At 38.0% G+C, this 12,829-nt stretch overlaps 1 protein-coding gene across 1 annotated transcript; it reads right to left on the reverse strand.

Annotated features, from left to right (window-relative positions):
- Positions 1 to 620: 620 nt before the first annotated feature.
- stk35l (serine/threonine kinase 35, like) lies at positions 621 to 10,626 on the reverse strand. The gene is made up of 3 exons (XM_079629006.1): positions 9,944 to 10,626; positions 4,863 to 5,618; positions 621 to 1,645 (listed from the first exon to the last, which is right to left on the reverse strand). Exons 1-2 carry the CDS (start codon positions 10,404 to 10,406, stop codon positions 4,894 to 4,896), a joined length of 1,188 nt encoding a protein of 395 aa, XP_079485132.1. The 5' UTR covers positions 10,407 to 10,626; the 3' UTR covers positions 621 to 1,645; positions 4,863 to 4,893.
- Positions 10,627 to 12,829: the final 2,203 nt, after the last annotated feature.

The following is a 12,829-nucleotide window of genomic DNA, read 5'->3' on the forward strand; positions in this document are numbered from 1 at the left end:
TACAACTCAAAACACCTTAAACCTGAGGGTGATTCAATCCCCAAAAAAATAAAATTAAAATCTTTATCTCACAAGCCTCGAGTTTCTTCTACAGCAGACAGAAATAAGCGTAAGAAAAAAGGGAATAAAGTTACTAAAAGCTTGACATTATAGATTTATTATTCGAAAAAATATAAATAAATAAACCATCTGGAAAATATTAACTACAATTCTCTCCAAAAAACAAAGCACTGCTAGTTAATTTAGTGAAGTAGTTACTAAAACACAAGAGTGCTGAGGTAGAACTATAGCACACACAAACTGTCAAGCAAAATCACACTAGGAAACAGTCAAACAACACACAGACACACCAACTTGTTCTCTATGAAGCATTTAGGATGCAGATGAAAGAATGGTACCGCTATGAAGCTCCCATCCTGTTTTTGAGAACAATTCCAAGTAATCAGCTAACAGAAAGGAAATATTCATAATCAATCCACAAACTTCTCTTCCAAGTCCAAAAACAACTAATCTGTGAAACTGTATAAGTGTATCTGTGCAGTAGGGATGTTCACATGGTTTTACATAGTTGACGGTGCCATTATAAATGGACACCAGAATCATTCAATCTTTTTGGGCAAAAAAAAAAAAAAAATCTCACACAATGTAAAACTGGCACCTAAATGGTTAAACTACACACGCCTAATATGTAAAGTGTTTAAATATTAAAATCTTGGAGAATGTACTGCATGTTTAAAAGATAAAGCTGTAAAACAAAACCTAAAAGAAAATCTCAATATCACTAGACTTCAAGGCACCAGAATAAATCTGCATTCAAGAAGGGGGGGGGAAATCTCAATACTGGGCTTAGGCTTAAGATGAGCATTTTTATAGCAATTTCAAATCAAGTTGTGCAAATTAGTCTTTAATCATCATAATTTCAGCTATTGCGATGCGACATAGCAAAGATAAATATCAAGTCCAGTGGAGTTTCATTTTTAACTCAAGTAAGACCAACTGTGGACAAGTATAAGACTATGAAGCTTGTTTGGTGACATGTGATGAGCATATTTATGTATACGCTTGAGCTCAAAAGGTAGTCAAGAATCTAGTGCATCTATGTACTGCAATTTTTTTTTTTTATAAAATAAAAAACTAAAATCACTTAAACCTAACATCTGTGAATTGTTTGTGCACTAAAACAGAACTCTTGAAAAAAAAATAAACTGTTTACTGCTCATAAAACTTGATAAAATAACTAAAATACTTCTGTTGACTGTTATTTATGGCAGAAGATTGTTTTGAAAATATAAGCAACTAGGGAAGCTCCATGAACAATTTTAGAGTCCTAGTCCTTCAGTAAGACTAATAAAGAGCTTGTTTGTTTTAGCTTGATTGTACTCACTGTATCACAACATTGTTTTAAGCTTTACTTCACTTTTAGTGACGTAACTGATGATTGAGTAAGGCTGAACACTTCTGGGCTTGCTGAATGATTCATTTAAATCACTACTGTAAACAAAAAAAAGTTAAAGGTCAGTTGAAAATCTATTTGTATTGATGTTCAAGTTGAGCACTCCGTACTCTTCACATTAAATCAGCAACGGAAGATTCACAGTTGTCCAAGCAATGTGGCCCCTTCTGGGCTGATGTGGAAAGGGAAAACCTAAAAAGAATGAAAAGAAAAACAAACAAAAACAAGTCATTAGCATTGGTACTTAAAATAGTCGCACATTTGATTACGGTAATTAGGACTTTTACTAAGAACATGAAAAAGACTAAAACTGCAAAAAATATATAAACCAGATGAAGAAAAAAAACATGCTTTGACCAATTAATTTTCAAGATTTTTCAGTCATTCATGATTACTACTGCATAGGGCTGCCCGCCTAATAGTAGACTTGAAGAGGCTTGGTCGTCCAGAAAGACCTCCACAGGAAGTGGCAAAATCACACAGTCCGTGATGGACAGATTGTTGACGGCAGGAAATCCAAAATGCCTACCATTCATCAACCTCAAATATGGCTTATCACTTGAAACATGCAAGTAATATCAACTTTACATGTCCGCTCGCACTAATGTTAACCTAAGCCCCTTTCACACAGCGCGTTTGTGTCAATGTTTTTAATTTAAAATACTCTGTCATTTTTGGTCATACAGATAAGAGTAATGCAAACTGTAGAGGGTCTACCTTTATTTCTGTAACAATAACAACAAAACGTTGTGCTTTTGTAAAATAATGAAAACAATCAGGATGCGCTTTCTGCCGTCTCTGTCTTTCTAAGTTCGGTGAACTTAAGCACGTCACAAAAATGTATGGATACTCAGTGTATACTTGCCTCAGAGACATGATGAGAAATATATCTATAGAAAGCTTGAAACTAATTCAAGTGGAAAACAAATATTTTCAGATTATGTAATCCGTATGAAACGTGCATATGCGTGTCCACTACTGTGGAGATGACGAGTCAGCATTGTCGACTTAATCTCTGCAGCCGAAAACACAGAAATGATATAGCTATAGGCAATTAAAGGCTCATTATTATGATTTATAGGTTTTTTATGTAAACATGCGATTAGTCGACTAATCCCTTAAATATACGACTACTAGTCAAGGCCCGAGGGCAGCCCTGCTACTTGGTAAGTAAGGATTTAAAAAACAGCAATTCCCATCCAATTAAATATCTTTAAAAATAAATATAAATAAAAATATATCATGATTTCCTGATATTTCCAGGTTTTCCTGACCATAGGAACCCAGACGAGAGAAAAACACACTTTTCACAAAAAGAGAAAAAGAAAAAAGGGGCCATGCATTTTCTATCTTTTGAGTGACAGGCTAAAAAAAAACACAGGAGTGGTGATGTCATGACGGCGTTGCATAATGCCTCAAATGGGTCAGAAATTTAGATTGCTTACTCAGTAATCAGATTTACAAGCATTCAAACACAACACAAATAATAAGTCTTTGCTGTCATTAGTCAGCACGAGTGCAGCTTGATCTCCGCTGGCTGCATACAGTGTAAAGACCTCACCCCTCCTCCTCATATCCTGCGCCTCAAACTATGTGCTGAGTCAGGAATAGCTATTAAAGCCCCGCTGCAGTCACTCGACTACAAACCACACGCTGTTTCGGGTGCAAACCCACCCTCTCTCACGTCCCACACATCCACACCACTGTCTGAGAGCAAATTATCCAAGAGGCTCCATGCATGCAGTGTTCTATTCCGCTTGAATGTAGCAACGGTAGGAGAAGGAGAGGGGGATGGTCAACAAAAGACGACTGGAGGGAGAAGCAGACAGCTGTAATGTCCTCATAATGGCTGGAGAACACACGAGCCCCCCTGCCTTTCATATTCATTAACACAATAATAATACGTAATAATACTGCAAATAATGCTTAAGGGACTGATATTCAACCCTAAAATACATATTTTTAAATGCTATGTTGAACCAATCGAACTTAAAAACAAAACATTTCGCAGTTTTACTATGAAAACAAATTAATGATGTGCAGATATTAAAAGTGTGGTTGATATCAATACACTGTTAATTATATTAATGCTATAGTTACTAAGTAAGCACTAAAATGTTGATATTTCAATCAAATACTACATATCCCTATCCCACATCCCTAATGCACCACTACCTGTCTAAATCTCTGCAAGGAACTGTCAGTTGTGTGTGGCATGTCAAAACAAAAATCTTTCCATCTTTGAACTAGGAACAACTCCCAGTCTCCTGGTCTGCCTGATGAGCACTGTCCCCCGGGGCAAAGGGTATGGAAAAGAGAGAGAGAGAAGAAGGGATGGGGAGTGTTAGAGGAGGGGTAGTGGTGAATGGGTGTGGTTGTATAACAGCTATTCCAGCATGCACTTTTAAAAACAAAAGAGGCTCTTATAGCACGCCAACAGGAGCTCTCTGAACGTCTGAGAAAGAATCACGTCATGATAGAGTCCTGTCAAAACGCATGACACTAATAATAAGTAAAAAGAACAGAAACAACTGGCAATTTATCCTGCGTTGTGTGGAAAGACAATGAAGATGTTATCATAAATCGATAATACAACCAACTTATTGTAACGTATTACTTATGATACAGAAGTGTGCAAGGTTTTACTATTTAAAACCTAGAATATCACATCATGTTTTTTCCACCCCACTCATGGTAACTCGTCAAAATAAATCACACCCCTGGGACAGCCGTGTGGAAATACAGATGATGACGTTAAGGATGCATCAATATAAATATTCACTGATAAATTTGTACATTTATCACTGATAAATGCCATGCAAAATGTTATAAACAAACTAATTAGTTAAAAACAACTTTAAAACGTCCTAAAAACCGTTAGATGTGCGCACATGGCAAAGGGCTCTACAAGAATTAGAGCTTTTAAAGGGTAAATAATAATTGCCAAAATCTATCGTTATCCTTTTAACCTGGAGCTAGATGATGATCTAAATATTAAAACAGGCAAAAACTATCCAATACACAATATCAACCGCATTATAGTTATTTTTTGCTGTAAATAAGGTTATGATGCCAACTTTTTGGATGCCATTGAAATTTCACATCACCATTCATTTCACCATCAAAAAAAAAATCAGCCTAACTAATAGCCTATAGGCCGAAGTAAAAAGTAAACAGTCAGTAATAAAATAAGAACTAGGACAAGTAAATGCAACAGAACAAAGCTGCAAATTTCTGATGGTATATCGCTCACCCCTATGTGTAAATGTGTTTGTCTTTAAGAGAGATAATATAGTAATAGTATTGTTATTAGCTGCTATTACTGCCTCTGGATACAAGGATCTTCACACAAAAGCCAAAAAACAACCATATCTCTACATTTATGGAAACTTCACTGGCAAAGACATACCTGTGTGTGCATTCAGGTCAAAGTTCAGATTTTACGCTGCACATGTGACCTTTCCCATTCTGCTGTGTAGCTCTAATGCGTCTGGTCGGTCCTGAGGATTGACGGCCAGCATGTCCTGCAGAAGTTTCCGGAGCGCCTCGGACATGTGTGAGCGTCTGCGCTGGGGAATACTCAACACCATCTTTGGGTTCTCCAGAAGCGCCTCTCCAACCGGGACAATGTCAGAGCCCTGCCGCACATACGTCCCGAGCAGTTCCCGCTTCGATTCAGCGTCAATGAACGTGATTCTCTCGATCATGGCCCAGATGATAATGCCCAGAGCAAAAATGTCTGCTTTGGCTGTGTAATGCCCTTCCCACACCTCCGGTGCCATGTAAAAGTCCGAGCCGCATGCCGATGAGAGCCAGAACTTGTTGATGTTAATACTATTCTTGTTTTTGTCTCGTCCCTCCTCTGCTTCCCGTACTCCGGCACCAAGACCAGCACAAACTTTGCTCAGTCCAAAATCAGCCACTTTCAACACAGGTGTGCCAGAACGCTGCGAAATGAGGATATTATCTGGTTTAAGGTCTCTGTGAACAATGTTGTTTTGATGCAGGAATGCCACCGCGCTGCTCAGCTGCATCATGAAGCTGGCATTGGTGCAGGGATCGGGCTGACGAGACAGGATGAACTGATTCAGATCCCCTCCCTCGCAGAACTCCATTACAAACCAGAGGTAGCAGGGCTCATCAGGACATGACAATACACGCTCACCTGAAAGTACACAAAAAACATACCTAGAGATTAATATAATCGAGTGTGTTTAAATCAGTTAACATTTTTATAAAACAATGCAAATTCAACAACAATTATCATTACCAGTACTCAAATTTCAATATAAATGGTTTGAACTACAAATAGTTGGTTAATGACTTTTTGTGACTTTTAGTGCATGAGTTTTGGTTTTGATGTCATTGATGTTAATGGACTCCCACAAGTTGCATTTAAAGGGCACCTATTATGGAATTTTGAAATTTACCTTTCATGTAGTGTGTAACATAGATCTAAGTGAACAAAAACATCCTGCAAAGTTTGAAATATGAAAGTGCACCGTATATAAAGTTATTGTCTTTCAAAAGTGAGAGTCGACTCTGAGTCATTTTTATGAATCGTTAGAAGACCGAAGCTTTTTCTCTGACTAGATGACGTCAACTTGTCAAGTTATTTGAATACGATACGCCCACTTATTGCGCTCCAAGGCCAGCAGGGAAAACTAACGTGAAAACGTCATGGCGACGAGGCGCTGTGTTCTGAAGTGCGGCTCAAAAGACAACTTTTTTCTATACTGTCTATGCTTTTTTCATCTGCCCAAGGAGGAGCATTTGAAGACTAAGTGGCTACAATTCACTATACCACAGAAGTATAGTCAGAGCCTTGTGCTTTGTTCGCGCCATTTTGAAGACGATTGCTTTACCAACTTAAATGCAATCAAACTTGGATTCGCGAGCCGGCTGATATTGAAGGAAGGTTCAGTTCCAAGTGTATTTGCATCAGCTTCCTCCTCCGTATCACAACCTGTAAGTGTTATTAATAATTTTTGCTTTTATATTTTATGTAGCATGCTTAATAATTATTTTGTTTGTTGTGTAAGCACCGTTTAGCTTCTAGGTCTTTAATGACAATTGTATTGAGATATGTGAAGTGTTTGTCGTTGTTTTCGGAGTTGTCTAAAGAATAGAGTAATACCTCGTAGTAACGTAACTGCATTTTTTTTTTTTGTAAAAACGTTATGTTTATGCATCGGGCTAACGCAAACAAAGACTGATTGTGCTTTTACAATAGGAACTCTGGGCTATGCTCGCTAACATAACATTAAATTATTTATCTTATTTTTCGTTTTTTACTACAAACTATAAAGCAGTGGACTATAATCATTATTATAATACAATTTAATTGATAAAAGCATCACTGTACTCCAAAAATAAGTATTATGTAAACACTGCTGGGTCATCTGACCAATCAACGCAGATTAGCGTCGCGCAGAGGAGGGGTTTGGAAAAACGAGTCGTTGAACGAATCATTTGGGAGTCGGTGAGCAAATCAGGTTAAAATAAATGCATATTATACGAAAACAAAAGTGTTTTTTGTCATTGCATGCATGTAAAACTGTTGTTGGGGACTCCCACAACAACATTAGGAACATTTTAAATGTCATAATAGGTGCCCTTTAAAATTCTGGGCAAACAGACTAAAAATATTGATGAAATACTCTATAAAATGAGAATCTTAATTTCCCGAATAAGCACATGCCTCTGCAGGCATTACATTGTGGCTGCAACATAAACCAGAGACTGTATAAGGTTTAAAGCACCAATCCTCTTTTTATGTCTTGCTGTGCAGTTAAAAGAGCCAATCTTCTTTTTATTTATTTACTCTAGAATGCACATTAGCACAATTTATGACACCATTGTTGTCAACTTGCTGATTTGAAATGTGCAATTGAAATGTAACTTTGACATAGGTTTTAATCTTTTCCCATTCAAATAGTGTGACCTGTACATGCATGCCAGGAAATAGCTGCCCAGGGTGTTATGAATATGGCGTCAAGTGAACCGATTTGTCTGAAAGGGACTTCGAGGTAAACTTTAGGCTTTTAAAGAAGGGTTTGGCCCTTCACTATGTAACGCCCCAACCTTCTGATTTAGGAAAAGAGGAAAAAAAAACATTTTAAAAGGTGAGAGAATGAGAGCACCAGACAAAAGGAGGAGTTAATACAATGGAAAGAGTTAATGGAAGAATTGCTTTGTCATCAGTTTCAGAGGCTGAATTGCTGTGGAACCAGTTTGAAGCCATTTTGGTTTCTTCTCACAGGACTGGACTAGCTCCCATATGAACAACAAAGACTGCTTGTATTTCCTGATACAAGCCAAAGTGCCTTAGTGTAATTATAAATGTGGTCCTGTGCTTTCATGGGTCTTATTTTTATCGCTTCCTGTGTCTGTTGAGCAAGCATTACCTGAATCTGCACATGCTGCTGTAAATATAAATAAAACACATTTGTGAATCACAGTTCTTTTTCAAAGGTAAGGGTGCGATCATCAACACTACAAAAAAAGTCTAAAGGCGGGCAAACACTGCGATATACAAATATATACACACATGTGTGTATTTAGGCTATACAAAATAATTATACACACAGTAAACACACATGAATCATGATGTAAACAAACTTTTGGATGCGATTAATCACGGTTAATCGTTGCCCAGCACACATAGGCTAGCAAATACCGGTAGCTATTTCATGCCGCTATGGTTTAATTTATGTTAAGGCCCGGGAGACACCAACCTGGCGATCGGCACAGACAGAAGGCTGATCTAATGTCATGTTATCCTACCCAAGCATTCCAAAATAGGAATTTTCCATCATAACATGAGCAGCTTAAAATGAAGAGTTAATAACATAACTGATAGGCTATTATAAATGGTAAGCAAGCACTGCTTTGTTAACTTTGCGTATATCTGTGCACTTCTTGTATATCCTTGTTTCGGTTTCACCTTTTGAATGACGAATATAGATTGATACCTGGCCTGCTGATATAGACAGTTAATTCCTTACACACAGAACGCACGTGCTAGTTTGCAGTTGGCTGTGCTGTCACTGTGTGTTCAAGCGTAGGTTTTGGTCCAGACGCAGGCGATGCGACAAAGCCTTCGGTTTTGGTCGCCGCTAGTTCTTCGAAGTCGGCTGAAGTTGTGTGTCACAGGCTCTAAACATGACTTAGAAATCAGTTTAAATTTGGACAAAAATCAGTGTATGCCTGGCTTAAAGCAGTGGTTCCCAACCCTGGTCCTGGAGTACCCCCGACTCTGCACATTTTGTATGTCTCGGTCTCCCTAATCAAACACACGTTTCAACTCATCAGCTCGTTAGTAAAGACTTTATTAAGTAGTAAACAATGTTTTAGTAATAACTTTAGCACGAAGGTGGATTGTCTCAATATTGTGTTGTCCTGTTGTGAGAATCTTCCTCAAGTTGCAGTGACTCAAAATACATAAAATGTATTTGAGTAAAACAAAAAATACTGACTGCATCTGAGACAAAACACCTGTTATTTAAGCAAGAGGTAAAACCCCTTGCTTGACTGGTTGAAGAGTTGGGACGTATCCAGGAGCTTTTAAGCCATCACTTTCAGACACATAGCCTACAATCATTGAAACAAAAACTGTTCACTACAGCAACACTTGACAATGAGACCACCATTTTTATAATCACTTTGCTATATGTAAGACTGAAACCGTCATCTAAAACAAGTCTAAATCCATGCCTATGGTCTGGTTTACCCATCAGAGACGACACTTTTGAAGCACTTAGCATACCTATAGCCCATATAGAAGTTAAACATCTCTTCCTACTTTCACTTCCATGTACACTAAATATAGACTAGGCCAACAGCTTCCAAGCAAATGCCTCTAGAAACACTAGTAGCCTATTACACAGAACCTACATCATATGATTCAGATCTACATGTGAAAGCAGTCACACAAAGAAGACAGCCCAACACATTAAGATTAATGAGATCGAATTGGCCTCGCTTATCTGACCTAAATCACCACTGTCTCTTTTTCATTTGTAAGATCATTTACACAGTTGTCATGTAAGGAATCAAACTTCCTTCATTGTTCTAACCCGGGATAGAGAGTGTGCAGAAGGTTTGACTTTGACCCCAACACCAGCACCTCCCCCACTTCCAAACTCAAGAGTTTCATAACCGAGAGGAGGGTGGGGGAGGGCAAATATGACCGACATTTGCCACATTCTTACATAAAATGTAAACAATCTTAATGTAGAACAAAGACATGCGCATTATAAACGTCCGGTGTCATCGACCGAACGTCATATGACTCACTGCCAAACAATGGATTCTAACCGGGTTTGTTTAAGATTACAATGGAAAAATTACTCAAAATTGACATGATTCAGATTTTGAATGGCCAAAATGTCATTTCTACCAAACGAGTGAACTGTCACAAACAAAAGCTACTGTTAGCTCATAATAAACCATCTTTCAACTGCTGACCTTCTAGAACAAACATCTTACCTTTCAATGAGGTCTCCACCAACCTCAAATACTGCTTTGAACGCTTATTGCCATGGCTCATTTTCTGGGCCATCCCGTTCCTCTGGAGCACACACTCCTCCAGCTGCACCACATTCTCATGGCGTTTCTCCAGGCTGGTCAAAGCCCAAAACTCCGCCAGCGCCAACTCCACATTCTCGGGCGCGTCACAGCGTAGCTTCTTCACCGCCACTCTCGCACCTGATTTACGGGCAATGGCTTCGTACACAACGCCATAACTGCCCCTGCCAACTTCATGAAGCAAGCTGTACCGCGGTGCCAAAAGCCGCCGTTCAAGACCACAATGTTTACCCCGGTCCAACTCGTCTCCCATTGTCTCATTGTCGTCTATGTTGTCGACGCTGAGCGAGCGCAGGACACTGGCGCTTTCGGTTCTGTTGCAAGCGTTCCGTGTCCGTTGCCGCTCTCTGTTCTTTGCATCCATCCCGCCTCCTCACGTTTTGTGCGTGCGTTTGGAAATATCTTCCGCGTTCATATTTCTAGATCTTGAGGACGTTCAGCAGCTCTTAAACATCTTCAATTTTATCTTACAGTAACACTGGGCTCTCGTGATTCAATCACAGCCGAGCTTCTAGTCTGCTGAACTGAATGAACCTTGCTTGAATGAAGCGAGAACTTGACTGGATCATCCCACTTTCCTGTACAGGGGGATTCCTGGCCTATGAGAACACACGTACAATGCAATGTAAACGCCTATTTTGATATGTTAAATCAGTGGTGTTAAAATGTTGGGATGATCCAAATATCATGAAACCTCTTGCGTAATCACACATTTTAAATTAAATATCGTCGTATTCTTTCTTTGTATTTAGTTTCGTGAATTTGAAAATGAATGAGCGTCGCTAATACCATTTACACAGGCTAGGCTACATAAAATCTAAAAATTTCAAGCATTTTAAAGGTATAATTTTTTGCATTTTTAATATATATATATATTCGTGATGAATATCACGAAGTTAAAAGTTAGGTTACTCCATTTGACCTGAAATAGGCCTACCACATTTTTAAATAATTAATTTAGAAATTAATAAAATGTTTATAAAATTAATAAAATCGTTCAGAAATACATGGACTACATACAACATTTATAAATTAATGATTATTTAACCCCAGAATCAGCATATGTCCCTGTGGGAAACCTATGAATGTACATACGTGGACTGTTGTCACCCTTGTTGTGGACCAGATTTGGTTTAGTCCTTCCAGCATGTGCTCTACTCCAGCGCACACACGTGGTCAAACGACCGGGTCAGACACGATGGGGAGCATTATGAGGCTTTCCATCAGTCGAATATAAATGAGAAATATTGTCACATTTGTGATTCATTCTAATATCCGTTTGATTCATATACATTAAAATATTTGTAGTAAAATGTATAATCATTAAATAAATAAAAAGTTACAAATGTGTGAACAGTGAGGGAGAAAATGCATAGGCTATACATTACCAAAGTCTCCTGGACAACACATTTTTAAAGTTTATAATTTTATTGAACTTAAATGTATATTCAATAATAATAATTATTATTTTATAATGCTTTATTATTATTAATAATAATAATTGTAATAATAGGTTATTACAAGACGATACGCTTTGCAGATAAACTATATCAACGTTCAGATATTAATGGACAGGATTAAGATGGATTACATAAAATGACAACATTATGAGGTGGCAGATGTTGTTGCTCATTCTCCTTTTAGAATAAACAAACATTGTCTTTGTTACGGGTTTTTATGTTGTTAACAATTTATGTGCATCTGCATGTGTATAACAGTGATTTCATTTTAAGAAAAAGAGGACGACCCAGACTTAAAAAATGACCTCAAATGTCATCACTCATCCACATTCACATGAGGGCATGTCTGGAAACACTGCCAACATCAATGGCTCACTGCTTACATGGGTCAATGTTTTGTTTGTCAGTGAGGAAATCTGGTGCTCTTTATATAGGTTAGATAAGCAAAACTGTTTATTTTGGAAACTTGCTGCTTGCTCATAAAGGTTTTTTAATCTAACTGTTGTGAGTGTTCTTTAAACACACACACACACACACACACACACACACACACACACACACACACACACACACACACACACACACACACACACACACACACACACACACACACACACACACACACACACACACACACACACACACACACACACACACACACACACACACACACACACTCCGTCCATCAACTGGTCCAAAACTGCTTTACTACTACAGTAAAGTTGAACATGGCATTCACAATAACAACCCGTTTTACATCCATAATAAGGAGATTTAATTGTATCCATTTGCAATGAAATTGACTGTAAAAGTTCAAGTTACAGTAACAATGGACTGATGAAAGAAGCCACGATTAAAAAAAATGCATTGTGGAAAATCTCCAAAAATTATAGGGGTAATTACAGTTTTTTTCGATTGCTAAACGACAGTGAGCACAACTGGAGCTACATGTGCAAAACTGTAACTACAGTCTGCACAGCAGCAGTTTATGCGGACCAAACTCTAGCTCGTTTTTCATTGCTTGAACACAGTTTTCAAAACTCTACACACTCATCCCATGACTTTAACCACAACCTGCACAACACTGTGGATTTACAGCACTTTGTTCAAATGCTAACACACTGCTGTCAAAACTGTGAACCACACATTCAAAACAGAACAGATTTCAGCCTTGTGCCTTTCAAACACTGCTGATGGCAACTTCAGCTGAGACAGTGAGAGTTACATCCTTACAGTAAATGAGAACATTACAGGAATTTATTTTGTTTTGCAATTATATAATATTTACACAGATATATATTACAGTAAGTTTGACTGTAAAATATAT

The sequence above is a fragment of the Phoxinus phoxinus genome (assembly GCF_949152265.1).
Source record: "Phoxinus phoxinus genome assembly, chromosome: 11".
NCBI lineage: Eukaryota > Metazoa > Chordata > Actinopteri > Cypriniformes > Leuciscidae > Phoxinus > Phoxinus phoxinus.